The sequence below is a fragment of the Spodoptera frugiperda genome, chromosome 2 (genome assembly GCF_023101765.2).
Source record: "Spodoptera frugiperda isolate SF20-4 chromosome 2, AGI-APGP_CSIRO_Sfru_2.0, whole genome shotgun sequence".
Lineage (NCBI taxonomy): Eukaryota > Metazoa > Arthropoda > Insecta > Lepidoptera > Noctuidae > Spodoptera > Spodoptera frugiperda.
In genome coordinates, this window is record NC_064213.1 from 8,321,470 (window position 1) to 8,341,382 (window position 19,913).

At 36.4% G+C, this 19,913-nt stretch overlaps 2 protein-coding genes and 1 long non-coding RNA gene across 6 annotated transcripts; 2 read left to right on the forward strand and 1 right to left on the reverse strand.

The window, feature by feature from the left end:
- The first annotated feature begins 82 nt into the window (after window positions 1-82).
- Window positions 83-9,875, forward strand: LOC118268779 (lysosomal-associated transmembrane protein 4A). 4 transcript variants are annotated; one of them, XM_050703337.1, is made up of 7 exons: window positions 83-216; window positions 1,544-1,657; window positions 1,857-2,070; window positions 4,536-4,674; window positions 6,734-6,890; window positions 7,049-7,300; window positions 7,575-9,875. In XM_050703337.1, the coding sequence occupies exons 2-7, from the start codon at window positions 1,550-1,552 to the stop codon at window positions 7,662-7,664; spliced, it is 960 nt and encodes a 319-aa protein (XP_050559294.1). In that variant the 5' UTR covers window positions 83-216; window positions 1,544-1,549; the 3' UTR covers window positions 7,665-9,875. The 4 variants fall into 4 exon arrangements, with proteins under 4 accessions (XP_050559294.1, XP_050559297.1, XP_050559296.1 ...); XM_050703340.1 differs by having other exon boundaries at window positions 7,578-9,875; XM_050703339.1 differs by having other exon boundaries at window positions 123-281; window positions 7,578-9,875.
- On the reverse strand, window positions 8,398-10,955 carry LOC126912219 (uncharacterized). Its single transcript, XR_007706839.1, has 2 exons — window positions 10,813-10,955; window positions 8,398-10,732 (listed from the first exon to the last, which is right to left on the reverse strand). It is a non-coding gene; the product is annotated as an uncharacterized LOC126912219 (long non-coding RNA).
- On the forward strand, window positions 10,729-15,135 carry LOC118268786 (CUE domain-containing protein 1). The gene is made up of 3 exons (XM_035583449.2): window positions 10,729-11,285; window positions 12,938-13,233; window positions 13,591-15,135. Exons 1-3 carry the CDS (start codon window positions 11,002-11,004, stop codon window positions 13,752-13,754), a joined length of 744 nt encoding a protein of 247 aa, XP_035439342.1. The 5' UTR covers window positions 10,729-11,001; the 3' UTR covers window positions 13,755-15,135.
- Window positions 15,136-19,913: the final 4,778 nt, after the last annotated feature.

Genomic DNA, 19,913 nt, shown 5'->3' on the forward strand with positions numbered 1-19,913 from the left:
GATAATTTTTAATTAATAAAATGTAGTATTTGTCATTTCTACAATAAAATAATTAATTTCATTTAAAAAACAAAACATGTGGTTTGAACAATTTCATTCACATCTTTGAATGTCGTTCATAGATTGTCTATTGAATTGAACTATTGATGTAAAAATGAATGAATAAGAATTGACTACAGTTGGAAAGAGAAGAGAAAATACCTTTAATAATTTTGTGTAAGCAATTTTATTCAAGTATTTGTGGTAAATTTTACGAAATTATAGAATCACAATAAAAACAGGCAAGTAGACTAGTTATTAAAGACATAGATTTGTTATTGGATAATCTAATTAGCATATACTGATTTGTTACGTACATAAACATATGCGCTGCAAAATAATATTTGGAAGTATGAATTTATTTCATTGCCACGATATTTCGTAGCCCCGACTGCCTCGATAACAACACAGTGTTTTTCATTAATACAATGTCGATGTTTGAAAGAACCTTATCAACACTTCAGTGTTGTTGTTCAGGCACGATTTATTCATTTTGTTGCGACAATAACTTTAACTCCACTCTATTGAAGCACCTTGGGGTGCACAATGTTTTGTCACATCACACTACAATGAAGAAAAAGAAATTGTTATTTCCAGAATGTGATAAAATAACCCCAGAAATGTACATAGAAACAAGTCAAGTCAGCTCATGTCATAATGTTATTGTGTGAAATCTATTTGGTGGCACAGTAAATATTACAAAAATGAAGTAATAAAAACGTTCATTCTTAATTTATTGTTTGTACCAGATTTAGTCTTGTTTGTATGGTCCATTTGAAAGAGAATTAGTGTTGTGAATATGTGTATCAATTTATATCAAATTAGTTTTAATACATTTTGTTGTATCTATGTATTTTCATAATATTGTAAAAAATACATGTAACTTGTTTAAATCATAACTCATTCCAAGGTCAAACAATGACTAAAAATAGCAATAAAAAAAAACATTAACGTTATGTAGCATTTTAATAACATTAATGTACCTATTGAAAAAGGAAAATACTTTTAAACTGAAACATAAACAGAAGTAGGAATGAGTAATGTTATCACATTATCATTTTTATTACTTTACATAATACCTACTTACTTATCATTTCATATCTCATTATAAAGAAAAACAATACTGTAAAAATTAAAATGTGTTGAATAATACAAATATGTACACAACTGTAGACCCCATTTCTACCACTCAAGTAGATACTTTACAAAGTAATTTTAAAATAACTTCATTTGCAAACTGGTGTAATAATTAAATAGTTATTTAAAATACATTAAAATAATGGCAATATTAGCAGAGAAGACAGTGGAACTGTTTAAAAGACATTAAAAAATGATTTTAATTACTTGCAATGAATTCAACATTTGGATGACTCAAACCAGTTGTGATTGCATTATTACAAACAACATTAATTATAAACCATTGTCACAGTCTAAGGCATATTTTAAGCACTTCACACCTCTGGTTTCAATCAGTAATTATATTTACTGTTATATTTTTTCACAGGTCAAAATGTTAAGATTTCGTCCCAAATTAGGGAGTGAGCGTAACAGCGAATGGCGCTGTTGCTTCTGTCTACATGTGCGCACAGGCACCATTCTCTTGGGGACATGGCACCTCGTAAGTTTAAAACAATATTAATAGTCTTTTATTACAGAGTTTTTAACATGAAATATACTAAGTTTGTTTAGATTCCTTGTTCTGTCAAAGTATTATTTGAGATCTGTCAAAATCAATATCAGCAAAAGCACCTAATCTGGAAATGTGGCTGGAGAAAGACTGTAACTCTGAAGCATTTATATAAATAATTTCTTTGTAGATGCTGCACCTCATAGCGTTAGGAGTCCTAGCTGCTATAGTACGCGATCCCCGACTGCTTGACGAACTGGAGCGAGACTCTGCACCTGTCCCGAACTGGAGCGATGTAGCGCGAGGCAATGAAGCCATTCCCACGCCTCTTTCCAACGTGGAGCCTCCACCAAGCTCGTTCCCGCAACATGTTGAACCACCCAGAGATCACAGCCTTATATATCGTAAGTGTCGACTTAAAAGCCGCTAAAAAGTGTTAGAAAGGCCTTAAAAGGTGAAGTAGCTTGCCTATCTTGAAGTCACGTTAAAGTTGCATGAAAATAAGACTTTGCACGCAGACCACATCTAGACCCAGAACTATAATTCCTGCATCACGCAGAATTGTTCTGTGCCAGAATCGAACCCGCGACACTTTACGCAGCACCCTGTAGCCCAGTCACTGCGCCATCGGTCTGTCATAATTTTTTTCTCATATCACATTATTATTTTGATTTTGTTTTATTTTTTTAATACTATGAGTAATTTACAGACTTTATCTATGATCATGTACTCATCAACAATGCTATTGACAGTATAAGTTTTGTTATATTTAGATATGATATTGTCCCATAGCTGGTCATAAAATCGATGAATTTGTACCTAACTGGCTGGAAAGGCATTTGCAGTTTTGCAATAAGGCCATTTCCTATTTTTGGTTATCTCGTTGAAGTATTGATTTGGCGTGTTTGCCAACGACTTTCTTTCATTGTCCTATATCTCAAATCCTACATCCATGTCCAAGTTCTGATGTAAGCATCAGAACTTGGACATGGATGGATTATGGATAGGATTTAAATTTTGCTAAGATTTGACATTTCATGTATTTATGAATAATCGCTCGGACTCGGGACTCGTTAGGCAACAGCTGTGACCTTAAACACAAAGCTGCACGAGTCTAAATCAGGGACGTGCAGACCTTATAGGCAATGAGACTTTGCCTACCTTACAAATATCGTGAATAACATATACATAAAATGTACATAACTATTATGATAATAATACAAAAAAAGTTTAAAAAAAATGCCAAATTAAATAGTTTACATCCACATATAGACAGACCGCGCGCCTGCATATTGTGTTTTTTTTTAGGGGGGAAAATCATCCAATGGCTTCTCCCATCTTGGACGAGGCGAGAGAGAGTGTCAGACTTTTACTAACTAAAACCAACTCCGTTCCTCCTCCTGCTTTTCGAGCCGGAGCCCCGGTAAACCCGCTAAATAGTCCGCAGCTCCGGGTGTACATAGGGTTGCCAACCGTAGGTACTTTATTATGTAGTATTGTATTCTACTATATTTCGGGGCTCTACACTATACATATACTTTTAAAGAAATATTAGCTTAGCTTCATCAAAATATTTTGAAGATTAATGTAACTGATAAAACTACAATACAAATCAGACTACTACTAGTTTCAAAAATAGGTATAACTCGTATAAAAAAAGCATTAAAAAATGCAAAACTATTTTTATTCTTCCCTACTAAAATACTATACTTTTTTGAAGCGTTTATATATTTTAATAGATCACATTTATAAAAAAAAAGCTATATTGGACAAAAAAATAATGTTGGCAACCCTACGTGTACATCGGTCTAAGTTACGCGACCCTAGCGATTACTACTATTTACTAACGAGCGGAAAGGAGTCACTTTTGGACACTTCTCTCACTTCACTACTACATCTACTACTACATCGTTTCTCTGTCTACTTGTTTGTTGTGACCAATCACAGCTCGCGGTGGTATTTTCAGCCACATTGTTTTTATCACGTGATCGCCAGTGCAGTTTATTTACGTTCCTTTTTAAATTGTTAGGAATAAGTTTTAAACATAAAGTTGCGTAAATATTTGAGTAAAAGTATCCAGTGGTGTATTTTTTATCTTTAGAGTTTGTTTATTTTTTTATTGTTGTTCGATTGTGTTGACAATTTGTGTTTGTTGAAAGTTAAAAACAGTGAATTTTCGCAATTAAATTTTCCTTCAGTGATTAGACTTAGATAATAATGACCAAGGCATTTGCATCTATGTTGGCTGCATTATTGACAGCATTAACTGGTAATGTATATGTAAATATTATGAATCTTTTATCTGGCTGTGTGATTCTGAAACTTGTGACACACAAATAAATTCTAGTTTTCTTTCTTTATTGTTTGATAATTCTTAAAAAATGTTATCTTAGACTTCGGGATTTACTGATTTGCATAATTTATCATTAATAATCATTATACCGACTATTCTTGCTCGGGTCGGTCACAGCCAGCCGACGAGCGCGGCGCATGGTATTTTTTTGTTTGTTGTCATAGTTAAAAATCGTGGTAATATTTTGAATGCATTGATCTTAATAATTCGATAAATAGATTACACACGAATTGAAGTATTCTTAGAAGCGAGGTACTTAATTTATTTGGACAGGGAATCATATAGTTATTTAGTTAAAGCAAAATAAAAAAAAATCCACATGAAAAATGCCACATAATTGCATTGGCAACATAAATTAGATAAAACAACATATTTAGTCCAATTTCTGTTTAACTAGCTTCATCATCACACATCTAGGGAAAATGTATGCATTTCACGATTATTTCTGTATTATCCGTAACTATTGGTGTCATTGTAATAAAATAATCTAATATTTGGTAACTCTGTGTGTACTAGATGATGTGGATGTGGGTGCACTGGTTACAGTGTGTACCCTGGCCATCACATTCATGCTGATCTACGGAGCCGCGCTCGGCAAGCCGGCCCATCTACTTCCTTTCTTCTGTCTTCAGATCTTCGACTTTGCTATCACTGTGTAAGTTATTTTACCATGATATTTATTTTATATGCAACCCGCCTGCCAAGCCTGAAGATTATTGGCGTTATAAACGGCATAAGAATCGCCCCATATAGCATAGGATTAATAACCATAACTGGTGAATAATGATACTAGTGTGATACTAGTCAGAAGTATTAGTTCATTTACTGAGTTTATTCCAGCGTAGCGTAATGTGATAGATGATAGATCTGTTGAAACCAGATTAAAAAGCAAGGCCACTGATAAAATAAATGCATTGAAAATACATTATGAGTCACAACCATAATTATTAATCAAGTTTTGTCCAACCTCTCATAGATACTTATATATAAACTTTAAAATCTGTATAGAATATCTAATAATTTCATACTAATAATAGTTGTATTACGTCAATCCAAACTTGATACTCTTTCAAAGTCTTAGAGCCAGCTGTTGTGACGTAAATTCAAATCCCATCAAAAACATCCTGTAAAAAACCCAAGTCTCGCAGCTCAGTCTTTCTACCGTCAAAAGTTGTGAGATCCATGTAATACCAAGTCGGTTAATCTATTTAGTGTCTACTTGAAGGACCTTCTGTCTTAAGTTATTACATAAGTTATTATCATGCCAATATTAAAAATATTTAACGTTTTAAACAAATAGATCGACTTGGACATCGCTTGATTTGATTATTAGTATGTATCACACTACACAGCACGACGGGCCAGCGACCAACAGGAACGAGAGTTTCAATCGCGTGAGGCGCGAGAGACTAAAGAATCTAATATAATATTGTAATATTCATTTTGTTTTCATGCGATGTCCAAGTCGATCTATTTGTTTAAAACGTTAAATATTTTTAATATTGGCATGATAATAACTTATGTAATAACTTAAGACAGAAGGTCCTTCAAGTAGACACTAAATAGATTAACCGACTTGGTATTACATGGATCTCACAACTTTTGACGGTAGAAAGACTGAGCTGCGAGACTTGGGTTTTTTACAGGATGTTTTTGATGGGATCTCACTTCTTTTTGTAGAGCCTTTCTTTTTGATACCATCTACTTCTAACGAATAACAGATTTAAATTATAATATATTGTTTTATTAGATATTCGTACTTCAAGACATGTCCAATCATGTGTTTTTCATTACGTCGACCATTTTACAAGTAATAATGTTGTTCAGTTTCATGGGCTAAACACACCCTTACCCACCCTATACCCCCTCCCTTGCCTCATATGGTAGGTACCTATCTACACCTATTAAATTTATAACCACCACCAACCACCAACTGCATAAATAACTTTGTAATCCCATATATTTATATGGGATTACAAAGTTATTGATGCAGTTGGTGTATTTGGAAAACTGGACCGAAATTACAAAATATTTAAGTTTTCCCATGATTAAGACACTAAACTCTATATGTATTCCAAATATGAAGCTTCTAAGTCTGCTAGAAGTGCCTTGGACTTTTTGATCGGTGATCAGTGAGTGACAAAATTTAGAAAGTTTAACAAGTTGTCATTCTTAAACTACTGGTTCAAATTGACTGAAATTTTAAATATTCCGTGTTTATACAATGCCGGATTAGTTCTGAAGATTCAGGTTTCTTGCTTTATCCACAACCGAATTATAGGGGGTCGAAAAAGGCCCCACTTCGGAAAAGGATGGTACGGCCGTGCCGCATTTTTTTTGCTCGACTTGGCGGGGGCACTGCCGTGCCCCCAGATGCGTATTATATTCAGTTAAAAATAAAAACTAGAAAAGGCTAGGTATTTAGGTACCTACTTTTTAGTTGATGGTGAGCACAACTTACTTGTGAGCGAATTTAACTAGACCTTATCAGTAGAACTACGCACCAATCGACCGTACCGTATCTTTTTTATATTGGTTACGGTAAAATTTTCCTGAGGTCGTCTACACTACTTTGGGAACCACTGGATTGATACTAATGTGTTAGGAGTTCCTGGTACAGGCACTAAACTATGTCAGATATACTGTTTACTTATTTTGTATTTATTCTCATTTGTATATCTGAATAATAAATATTATTATTTTTTGTCCTGCAGCCTGACCGCTACGGGCTACCTATGCTACTTGCGCTCCATCCACCGACTGGTGGCAGAGACCCGGCGCGTGCCTTGGCGTGCTCAGTTGCTGCAGCTGCCGGCGCCCTGTCTCGCACTCGTCGTACTCTCTGCATTCCTACTTGCCGTGCTGCTCAAGGTAATCTACCTTTTTACGTATATTTAGTTCTATGGATGTCTTGAATTAAGAATCAAATGTAACCTCTTGTCAATTTTCTTATTGTAATTCAGCCTAACTGGCCAGTATTTTGAATCCAATTTCGAATAATACTAATGTATCTTCATCTGTTTCCACAGGGCTACTGTATCAGCGTAGTATGGCGCTGCTACAAGTACCTGACGATGCGCGCGCACGCACTACAGACTCCGTTCGTGATCTCGAGCGATGACGTAGTGAGCACGGGCCAGATGCCGGCGTACGCGGCCGCGCCCGTGCCCGACTACTCCAGCCTGCTGCCGGACTACGAGGAGGCCGTCAAACAGACTCCGCCGCCCTCGTACCGCGCCGCCACGCTCATGGCCGCCGCTGACCCCTCGCTTACAACCGTTGTAAGTACTCACTGATATTAAGTCACATGTGTATGTAACATGTTATATGGTCTAAAAGAAATTAACCACACTAGCAAATTATAATCATTTTGATTTGAAAGTTTCGAAATACGATAAACCCAAAAGGCCCAATCCTCCATGTCAATAAACAACGCCGATTACTTGCAATCGGGTGATTCGTCTGCTTTTTTGCCGCTTTATCCCATATAAAACAAATATTTCTACAAACTTCACAAAGTATTTTATAGAATAACATTTCCTTTCCTTCCCCCAGCAGGAGAGGGCACAGAGTGAGCAAGCAGTGCCGCAGGCGACTCACACCATGGTGGTGCTGCCACAGAACGGCACGCAGGCGCGCGTCTGAATCTCATTCTATATCTGACAGCACCGAGGATTCTCACACATAAGGGCTATTTAATGACGACATAAACTTCTTCGTAGCGCTACTGCTATATAAATGCTATGTTCAAATCTTTCCCAATACAAGCTGGATGTATGGAATTATTTTGTAAAGCGATATCACGGCATCATAGAAAACGACGTGAAATAACGCTTGCGTTGTGTGAGTGAGATAACCGGAGACCCAATTATCCCCCTTCTCAATCTTCCCAATCCCCGATTCCTCCAACAACTGTAATTCCTAACCCCCAAAAGGCCGCCAACACCTTTGGTGTTTCGGGTGTCCATGGGCGGTGATGCTGACAATCAGGTGAACCGTCTGCCCGTTTACCGGCTTATTCCACAAAAAAGCGATGTCTACTTATACTGGAAAAGAATCCAATTCTATTATACCGATATCTGACATAGTAATTATTTGGTGCTCTACAGTAGCGCTCAAATCTTGCAACTGCACGATTTGCACTAAAATTACTGCACAGCAAGTAGAATCATCTAAAGATCTGTTGATATTTACAAGCCAGGCCCTTATGATTGTTATTATTAATAAATTTTGGTTATAATCCTCGTTGCTTTCATTTAAAAAACTTAATATCTAAAGTTATTTTTTAAAATCTTTGTCTTTCACTTTCATCTAGTTGTATATTTATTTTTAGAGAAGTCACTGAGATCGTTTTCGTATTATTTATTTTTATTTTGTAATATTAATACTGTTGTAATTCTTGTGCTTGACTCTGTGGGATAGGGCCACAGGTAAAATATCTCGTTTTGTCATACCAGGAGTATTGTGCCATTGCGTTGATTGTAATAAATTTTATTTTTGTACTTCATGAAATCATTAGGATTATATTCCTTCCGAATCATTGGATACACCGTTAAGTACACCCGAGGCACTCGACAAGGTATCTCGTTCGTTAGAATTTCTGTACTTAGTTTAATTTACTATGTTGGATATATTTTATGATAATTTTGTTATAAAGATGTCTTCGACAGTATTTTGTTTGAAATGTATACAAATATAAATTGATTTATACATTCCTGAATTTTGCATTGTCAAACTTAGTGTGGCGTCAATTTGTGACATTACGCCGTCCATTATTATTTGACTGGTAGTGGCCTCGAGTCCTGACGTTGCAGTAGTGTGCATCAGTATAGCTGTTGTATTGAACTGTAGTTAACCACTTGATGTAATGTCACAGTTAAAACTCATTTGTATTTGTAGGTAGAAAAATAAAATCAAGTCTCTATGAATATAAACTCACTCTTTTAATACAGTTTTATTAACGTGATTATTTCGATGGGCTTATGAGTTTACACTCTTAAAATTATCATAGCTGTTTGAAATAATGATTTGAATAAATCTGTGTAATATAAACTTGAGAATTATTTGATTACATGGTGTATGACTACTCAGGGTTGATAGTAATCTGAGCTTGCAGTAGCGTTCCTCGTGAGATCTATAATTATATCTTATAAATATAATAGGAAAGTACATTCATATGTAATAGTTATTCACGTTTGTTTCACCGACACTGACCGGATTTGTTTGTGCTACCATGGAACTTGGGCAGAGACGCGTGCCACTCATAGGTGCCTTATCATATCGCTAACGATTATTTGTAGTACCTAATCTTGTGAAACATCATTCTAAACATAGGTACGTACTGTGTAATTATATGTAACTGTAGTACCTTACCTTAGATAGGGTGTGACGTAGACCTTGCTGTTCTCAACGCTTTATGTGGTAATTTGGTAAGACACCGTAAGTAGTTTCGTATTGGCCTAAAGTATGGAAATGCGTCAGCGTTCACTTCTACTACGCTTTTATGTATGTACCTAATTGTAATGATAGGCCTCGCCCAATCATAATAGTTTACTAATAACGTTAAAAGCCAAATCTCGTTAATGTTAGTTGTCAGATTCGTGTCATTTCCAATTTCATGTGTATTAGTGGTTAGTGGGAATTGGGCGGACATTAGATTATCTCATTGATCGAAATTATTTGCTCAGTTTTAACAACTAACACTATCTTATGTTGTTTATGAAATTCTTAGTTATTTCGTCTATTTTAGTACCTACATTGTAAATGCACTAATGATAAATTGACGTGTATAACTAATTACTTATTAAATTATACTTAATGTAAAATATTCTTGAAATAAATCATAAATAAAAACTATTTTAAATTCTTTAATTAGATGTCAGTGACATAACATCAGACTTTTATTCCCCGACGCAAAAACTGGCAGAATGTTCGTTATCATCAATTTTTAACCAAGTATGATGCAAGCCGTTTGTCTTTTTACATACAGTAAAAAGAAGCCAATTGTCCAATGCCGGGCAAAATTCCTGCTTCCTCGCAGTACTGTCTAAATTCAAATGACTTTTTCATCATTAATTCATTTTTAAATACTTACATTTCAAATACCAAACTACCCAAATTGGATCCTACAAAAATATAAAACATATTATTAATTGGTCTTGAAGCCCAAATACTGGATAATCCTACTGAAAATGTAAAGTCTGAATAAAAAATATAAAGAGATGTTAAATAAAGAAGAGAGAAAAAATCTAAATTATATTCATCTGCCAAACAAGATCTCGATACACCGGTATTAAGAAGTTTAAAATGCAATGTATTTTTCTATATAAGAAAATCCTACAATAATATTAAAGAAAATCCTTTAAAGATTTTTCTATAAAAGAAAATTCTACAAGAATATTTACTCCGCACTATGAACTCCCTCTCTATTGATGAGCTGAGTGTGCCTAGTGTTATACAACAAGTTACGTAAGAACAGGCATAGATCCCTAAACTTCTTCGGCAGCTTTAAAGGTCATGTTTAGGGACAAACATGATTTACAAACAATGGGCTGCATCTGCGCGCGCAGCTCAGCGACGCGCCATACGGCGGCAGGTTCAGTGATAGAGAGGGTCGCGCTCGGACGACGCCGGCCGTCGGGACGCGCGCCGTCGCCTGCATTCTCTATTTATATCGACGGTCCCCCGCCTCTCTTCGCGCCTGCGCAAAACATCTGAAAACGACGAAAGTGAAAATTGCACATCATGATCGGTGCACCGCACCGCTAATACAGGACTATTGCAGCAAACACACCGCTAATTAGCGCGTTGAGGACACGGAGCGGGCCGGCGTGCAGTGCGCCACGAGGATGGCCGTGAGGCGCACGGCCACAGACCTCATCAGCACTGCGGCACTTCTGCGTCACATATCAGCTGTTTCGCCGGCGAGGGGCTCGCACTTGTGACGTTTCTAGTGTGTCGCGTGCCGCAGGCCGCCGGCACGATGGCGTCCACCATGCAGCTAGAGTTCACGCAGGCGATGACCGATTTCAAAACGATGTTCCCAGATATGGACGACGATGTTATTGAAGCCGTACTACGCGCTAACCAAGGCGCTGTGGATGCGACTATTGACCAACTTCTAGCTATGAGTACGGATAACCAAAACGAACGTTTGCGGCTCGAAATGGAACGAGTGGAGAGCAGCACGCCGTCACGTCGTAAAGACCGTCGCTCGGGCTGCAGAGCTACTGACAATGGCGAGGATAACGATACCACAGCCCTCGTGTAAGTATAAACTTATTACTTTGTCTAAATGTTAACTTAAATATTTTTTGAGACATGAGCTAACAGCGTCGCGAACAATAGTTCTGGCGACGGCTGAGATATAAACAAACCGCGTCAATGGCTTCAGGTTATTGTGTCGGTCGAAACGATTACGTCTTCCGTTCGTAGTCATATTGTCATCCACACTTCGCAACAGGTTAGCATGACTAGCAGAAATATTCTGGCAGCGAGTTTATTTACAGAATAGACGGATCAATTTTCTGTTAACCGATTCCGTGCGGAAGTCTTTTTAGCAATCTTTAGTGCCTGGCGTCAAACAAAAATTCTGTGATGCCTCTGAGGCACCAAGCGCCAGAAAGTTTGATGATTCCCCTGGGGAATCATCCGCCATGAATTGTCACTTTTAGCTTGTTTTCGTGTTTCTAATTGCTAAAATAATCATTTGACATTGTGTATCTAACGTAGGCAGTCAGTAAATTCGTTCAGTGCGTTTAAAAGTGACGATCTGTGTGTTTTTATGGAAATGGAAGGTAAGTGACTAATTTATATTAGGGGTCGTAAACCTTTTTGCATTATTTCATGGATTTATTTATTCAAGTGTTGTAAAGAATTTATACACGTACCACTTGAGTATGAAAAACACAGCACAGTAAAAAAGCACAGTTAGTATGAAAAACTAGCGGGACAAATTTATTTTGTACCAATACCAGAGCAAAGCAGCTTGTCTTGATTCTTTGGCGTTAGAAGGATCATTTAAGACATGTCCTAAATTGACTTTTGTCCGTCTAGTTTATCAAAATATTATACTGTGCGCCGGCGCAAACAATTATGAACGGCGTAGTTTTAAACAATAATCAACCGTATACTCAAGGAAATACGGTACTTCGTAGGCGAAGGGCCGGCGAACAGCGCACTCTTTGTACGTTTTTAGGCAACAATGAACCTTATGACAAAAGCATTTGATTTTTGAGAAACATTCCAGAAAGTGGGCTGTTAGAATTATAATCAATAATAAAATGTGTCGGCAACTTGGTTTACAACCCCTGATGTCAGCTAATTTGCGAAATTACTTAAAACGAACACTGTGGGCATGATAAGGGTGACAAATAAAGACACTTTTATTTAGGGGGCTCTTTTGACGAATGTCGTTTAAGCCGAGTTTTGTATGATTTAGTTTTGTATCCTCTCGGGCACCATACGCCATACGCATTAGATTTACATGGTGCCTGTGCGGCATCATCCGCACGGAAACGGTTAATAGGTAATGAGTATCACATTAAGTTAACTTGACCGAAAATAAGAATGGATAAATCGAATTGATATCGTCAGAAAATTCACGAGAACTTTCCTAGTAAACGTTAGTGAAGAAGTGTTAGTGTAAAATAAGTTATAGGTATTATTTAATTATTTCTTCCCTGGCACGTTTTAATTCTAACATGAACAAGGAACAATATTTTTCTACTTATATTTGTGTCACGCGCCGCTGTAATTCTAACTCATCACTTATGAATTTTCCAAAGGTAACCTTTTTATTTTAAAACAATACATGTTTCATAAGTGGGTTCTTCGTTATAGACGCAAGGTTTAGGTTTTTTGTAGATACATCACTTCATTATAAAACTACGTAATTAATTAAGTACTTTAAATTACAGGGACGTTGATGACGATTCAATACCCTTAGCTGTAAGAAGAAAATGGGTGCCTAGAATGCTGGGCCCTCTACCTCCCATGTTTCTGCGAATACCACCTGGCACAGACGCGAGAATAGACCTGAGTTTAGAGATGGATGATGACAGAATCGCTACCTTCCTGCAGAATGAGGAGTTCATGGCGGAACTGCGATGGAACCAGGAGTTCATGGCTGCGTTAGACAGTGAACAGGGACAGAAAACGAAGTGTCATGACGATGAGGCTGCGTTTAAGGAGAGGCTAAAGAACATGGGCAAATGTGAGTACCTACCTGTGGAAAATTGTATTAGGTGCAGAATATCTTATGAGTTTTCTGTCTCCTTGATAAAGTGGTAGAGATATTCTCAGAGTGAGTCATCTTGAATCAGTACCTGCTCGTACTATGGTTAGTGCTGTAGGTACCTTCTTTGCTATACTGAGTGACTCCATTTTAAACAAACCGTGCGCCTAAAACGTTTATTATAAATAGTAAAGGGGTTAAAAGAGTAAGTTAAACGTTAAAAGGGGTTAAGAGAGCAATATTTTGACCCATTATTTAATATCAAACACTACAACTACTCGTATAAAAATCGTTCCAATAGTGTGAAATATTATTGTTCTATATTTTTCTTCGCAGCATCCCGCAAGAAGTTCGCCCAGCTCTCGAAGATGTTCAGTCGAGGCGGGTCACGGCGGTCGGGCAGTGCTCGAGCGCCACCTCGCGGCCCGCCAGACAGTCTGCTGCTCCAAGAGGAACACAGTGACGATGACGATCGCCCACAACACCACGTCAAAATATAATGGTATACTCTGCACGTACAGGTTTAAACGAAGAGAGAGCCTTATAGGAAGTTACAAGGTTACGGATAAGACTGGGTCTGTTTTGTGTAGCATAAGAAAGGAATACGATTGATATTTTTATGTATAAGAGCTAAACGAAAAGCCGGCACTTGTTAAAGGTCTTTTGGCTAACCATTAATATCCTGATTTACCTGTAAGCATCTTTGAGTGACAGAAAGAAATGTCGCTTTTTGAAGAGTCCGGCCTGTATCTATGTTGTACACTTATGGTGAATGTCGTGTAAAGTAAGATGATGTTGTTAAATTGCAATAACTGTAAAAATGTTTAAATAAGTAGTTCAAGGCTTGCTCGCATCCATCATACTTGTAAATAGGCACGTGGGGTTCGCTTAGGAAGAAGGGCCGTCTCACTATCGTATGTTCGTATGCTAAATAGTTGAGGACTTTAGATTCCATTTCCTCAGATGTAGCTTTTGTTAGATAAATTATATAAAGTAAGTAGGTATTCTATAGCAGAATGCACGGAGGGCGCCCGTATGGGCATGAGACACGAAATTCCGTACTCGGCTATAGGTTAAAGACGGCCCTGGCCTTTGTCTGACAGGTTTATAGAAATTGTATTCTGGCATTTCTCCTATTCTAAGAAGTAAGTAAAATATTTTCACGTGCATCTTCCATGGTTTCATAAAAGGCAGTATGAATGGTTGATGATATAGACATGGCCTTCATATACACGTAGTCACACCTAGAAAACTGCAGTCAATTTACATAGAAATGGTAATCGAGTGGTCGACTCTTCGATAACTTAATTATGCACAAACTGTCACATCAGTGCGAATGGAAGGACTTGATATTTTATACTGGACATGGATACGTTTGCAAAGAAAGGCTGATAAAAGAAACAAATGTTTAAGTAAATATAAAGTAACCACTTCATAGCTAGGTAATGTAAATAACTGTTCTAATAGATAAATAGTCTGCTTTGTTCGATACGAATTTTAGTGCCGTTAGAGTTAGATACTAATTTTGTTGAAGTCATCGTCGTTGATCGAAATCTGTGAGATGATGGGTAGTTAGATAATGCACTCGCTGTACTTTTGTCTGCACGATTGACCATGACAATGGGGCTTTACTGAAGCCTTAAATATAATAAATACCGCCATTTATTCCGTCGAAGCGAGCTTTGCATTACTCGGGTTTAACGTATCATGTGGAATATGGAATCGAATAAAGCAATATTAAATTAAGTTTGTTCTATGGCGTTTGTCGTCGTGTTATGTACTGATTTTCTTGTATGAATCACTTCATTTTATAATCTGTTAAATTATATTCTTCACAGCTAAATTAAAAGTAGTTAATTAGTCCAGTCATTTGGTAGATAAAAAGGGTTTCCGGAAAACCTGGAAGGTTTTCCGGGAGTTTTGAAAATTGGTGAACTATAGATTTGGGTATGCTCTTTTCGAATTTCAACTTTGCCACCTCGTACACCCGCCGCTCGCGCCGCCATATTGAAAAAATGGCGCATAAAAACGGTTTTTTATTAATATCTCCGTTCCGACGCATTTTACGAAAAAATATTTATTTACAAAATTAAACTAAAAATAATTTCCTACAATTTATGTATTAATAACTTTTTCATAAAATCAATAGTTTTTGGCGTACGAGGGCCGCAAAGTATTATTCATCTGCATCACTACGTGTACAAACAATATGTGTTGTGCAGCAACGACTGTCGCAACCGAGGGCTGGGCTCGCTGTCATTGCAGAGGTAAGTCCCCTCTTTGAGGAGTGGTTAGAGAGAGAGGCGCCATGGCGTCCTTACCTACCGCCTGACGCAGGTGCTCACCGGACACGGGAGTTTCGGTAGGTTCCTGTTTTTGATTGGGCGGGAGGAAACGCCCGGGTGTCATCACTGCGAAGATCGCCCGGAGGACACGGTGGAACATATAACATAACACATATAACATCAGAAACAGGAACCTACCGAACCTACACACATTGTTTGTACACGTGGTGGTGCAGATGAATAATACTTTGCGGCGCTCGTACGCCAAAAACTATTGATTTTATGAAAAAGTTATCAATACATAAATTGTAGGAAATTTTTTCTAGTTTAATTTTGTAGATAAATATTTTTTCGTCAAATGCGTCGGAACGGAGATATTAATAAAAAACCGTTTACAAACAATGTGTGTTGTACAAACATTGTTTGTACGTAAGTTTAAACATTGTTTGTACGTAAGTTACGTAAGTTTTGTAAAAAACCGTTTTTAGGCGCCATTTTTTCAATATGGCGGCGCGAGCGGCGGTTGTACGAGGTGGCAAAGTTGAAATTCGAAAAGAGCATACCCAAATCTATAAATTCATCAATTTTCAAAACTCCCGGAATACTTTCCAGGTAAAACTACCAAATGACTGGACTAAATATCTTCACAAAATAAAGTAATTCTGTCTAATATTTTTAAGAAAAGAAAGAAATTGTTGTATGTATTTCGTTAGTAATTAACTTACTTATTATGTACGAACCTCATTTAAAAAGAATTCATGCAATAATGCGCTACAGGCTACCTAGGCGTCTAAAAAGAACTGCAGTTAAAATAATTACGTGCCTACTGAAAAACCGGTCTGAAAAGTATTTTTATTTTCGTTTAATGCACATTTTTATGTTAATTAAGCTTTGTAAAATGGTCTAATGTTTTCTGAACCTAGGTATTTTTTGTATGTGTTTTTTACCTATATAGGTATGTATGAATTGTCTGAATACCAGCTCTGTTCGGAGAAATTGCGACGGACATTGTAATAAATACAAACTACAAAATGCACTTTGTGTAGAGTACTAAATAACTCTACATTACCTATGTACAACTTTAGTTTCTTGTACTAACAAGAGCTGGGAAAGTGTTGCCCGTTTACCCATACAATGCTTTATACCTAAGTACTCTTCTGACGTGAACGCTGTAAATTAATTTCTTATGCTAACTACTGAAATAAAAGATATTATTTATAAAACTATTGCTGATTTCTTTACTGTTTTTTAATTTTCAAGTAACAGAGCAATAATCCCTTGTCCATCTAAGTTCTGAGGCAGTACCTAGTACCTTTTTTATGGAATAGGTGGCAAACGAGCAGACGAGTCACCTGATGGTAAGCGATCAGCGCCGCCCATGGTCACCCAACTCCAACACCACCTACCTAATGTTATTAGCATACTTTAGTAGATAACTCTAATAGTCTTCATGTAGGTAACTGCAGCTATCCATGCTGTATCTATTCATTTATTTATTTTAACCTATTACGTAACTCGAATATGCTACCAGCGTAAGCCGATCCATATCAAGTAATAATTGCCTTTTACATCGGCTACATGAAGCAAATAATTCCACCGCTCCTTTCATAGGAAATCAGGTTACAGTGTTGCACGTATGCTAACTAAGCGCATTATTAGCTCACAATTTCTATGCGACCATGGCATTAGAGTAAAGGAGGCATAGCTAAGTTTACACACGATTGATCTACGCATATCAAAAGACATATCATCATATAGCTCGACGAAGCAGAACGGGAAAGTCGTAAGCATTGAGACGATTGAACGACGTGCATGCGACGCCGGACAGAAACGTCCAATAAACGACTAATAACTACTTAATATTAAATTTCACTTAGCACTTTATTGTATTAAAGACAAATTATTGCTTCCTTCATCGATACTAAACTGTAAGTATATAAAGATAAGTTTTGCTTACCTAACATAACATCATGCCTTTAATTTCCTGAAGGCGAAGTGATCCACAGGTCTGATTCTGGTATGCTTTTTTTAACAGGTGAAATCATCCAATTACTTCTCTCATCTTGGGTGGGGCAAGAGGGAGTGTCAAACTCTTAGTGACTAAAAAACACCCCGTTACTACTCCTGTTCTTCGAGCTGGAACCCAGGTAAACCCGCTAGATAATCCGCACCTTTCGGGTAATTCTAGAATGCCATGGTTATAATTTTATTGTAACTCATTCAAAGCTTGGCTTTGGTGCTCACAGAAATAGAATAAGGCAGCGAATAATCTATAGATACTAGCGGACCCGACAGACGTTGTCCTGTCTACACGTCTTTAATTTGAAAATTTGTCGGATCCAATGTCAAACATTCCAAAATCAACAACTACTAATAAATTAAAAATTAATTAAAAAAACGTTGTCCAGCGGACAAAATTGTGAATCTAAACCATTCTCAGATCCCCTTGAACACACACAAAAAAAATCATCAAAATAGGTCCAGTCGTTTAAGAGAAGTTCAGTGACATACACACTTACAGAAGAATTATATATATAAAGATAATCCTGTTTTTACTAACAAATAAAATAACCTTTTCCAGAACATATCTCTGGAGATAGATGGAGATGTATCAAAATCAGTTTAGCAGTTTAAGCATGAAAGCGAAATAAACAAATATTTTGACTTATATTAGTAGATTCGAATATATTTTCACAAGGAACTTAGGTACCTACTTACAAAATGGTGACAAAGAACTAAGCACAATGATTTCAAGTTACTTACCGTTGTTAAAGTAACATTATTGTATTCATGAGTCTCATTAACTTAACAAATGAATGCCCAAGCTCTTAAATATGTTTTAAGCATTCGGAGAATTCTTGTTGAATGTTCAACTACCTTTAAGATTTGAAGCAATGCCGAGTGAACGTCTGGCAGTGAGTAAATTTTAAGAAATAAATATTAAATAGTATTAAGTATAATTACTTTTTAAAAGATCTTTATAACATGCTAAAGAAAGTCACATCAGCGAAATCAGTGTACAGTTGCCATGAATAAAACATAGCCTGCTGTTCGTTGGCGTTATGGTGCACTATGTTCTACTCTGCTACGCTATCAGAAGTCACAGTACGCCACTATGACACATTACAATTTCCATTGTAATGGTCGGTCCAAGTGAATGAATCTCTAGTACTTTGTTAAATCATTCTCATACATACACAGCGTATAATTAAAAAATATTACAAGAGTTTCTCATCCGGAAAATACTGAGCGAAACTCGGAATATTTAAACCCACTAGAATTCTGTTTTGTAATAGTAATTTTTTAGACTTTAAAAGGAAATATTTACTATATTTTGCGTAGATGTAAGACTGCTATTATGCCAGTAATGGCCGTTACAGTGTAGTGCGTGAAAATGTGCTAAAAGTTAGTAGTTCCTAAATTGTACTGCCTAAATTATTTGTCACAGGTGAGTGAAATTTTGACCTTGTATGTATAATATACGATTACTGTTGTAATGTCAGCAATTGCTTTTTCTTTAATTTATTGATAAATAATCGCTTCGGTAATGTTGACACAGGTTAGTAAAGTTGCCACGGCCTGCTTTGTGGCAACTTTACCTACAGTTAGGGTTGGCAATAAATGTTTTTTTCTTGTTTGTGTGTATGTAACCATTTTCGAATACCTAAATTTCCCAGCATAATAGTGAATATCCTGGATGATAAATTATAATCATTTAATAATACCTTTTGTTTTAGAGCCAAAATGGCTCACATGAAACAAAACCGCAGAAAACTCGGAGCTAGACAATATAAAAAGTATACGAAAGTAATGTTAAAATTAGCTATGGACATAGAAGTCAAAAAATTAAAAAGTCAAAAGATTAAACATTATTTTGTAGCCTTTTTTTACAATTTTAAACATAAATACTTAAAATTTTAGAACTTAATTTAGTTTTAAAGGGAACAATATTTTTGTCAGATATTTATGCTTTTTTTTACTTTAGGTTTAAGGTTTATAATTTTTTTTTTAAATATACATGTCATAAAAAAACACAACCCGCACGTAGCGGAAAACGCACGCACGACCGTCTCGTGCGCATGCTAGCGAGACACTTTAGTCGAAACTATAAATAAATCTTTTAAAATACCCATGTTGTTTTTTCTTTACTACGGCTAAAGTAAGCGTTTGTATATAATGACGATTACAGTAAAGTGAGCCAGATAGACTACAATTCGAAATATATAGTTTTGGTTTCTATGCATCTTATGGTTAAAAATATATTTCGATTTTTGTTCCAAAATATGGTAAAGTTGCCATGTTTTACGGTAGTAGAAAACTTTTTTCGAACTAATTCAGTAAATACATGTTCGTTTTTATTTGTCAATTACTTAT

Coding starts and splice junctions, on each gene's coding strand:
- LOC118268779 (XM_050703337.1), top strand. CDS start 1,550: ATGTTAAGATTTCGTCCCAAATTAGGGAGTGAGCGTAACAGCGAATGG. Junction 4,675..6,733: donor TTCGACTTTGCTATCACTGT/GTAAGTTATTTT, acceptor TTTGTCCTGCAG/CCTGACCGCTACGGGCTACC. Junction 6,891..7,048: donor TACTTGCCGTGCTGCTCAAG/GTAATCTACCTT, acceptor CTGTTTCCACAG/GGCTACTGTATCAGCGTAGT.
- LOC118268786 (XM_035583449.2), top strand. CDS start 11,002: ATGGCGTCCACCATGCAGCTAGAGTTCACGCAGGCGATGACCGATTTC. Junction 11,286..12,937: donor AACGATACCACAGCCCTCGT/GTAAGTATAAAC, acceptor TTTAAATTACAG/GGACGTTGATGACGATTCAA. Junction 13,234..13,590: donor GCTAAAGAACATGGGCAAAT/GTGAGTACCTAC, acceptor TTTTCTTCGCAG/CATCCCGCAAGAAGTTCGCC.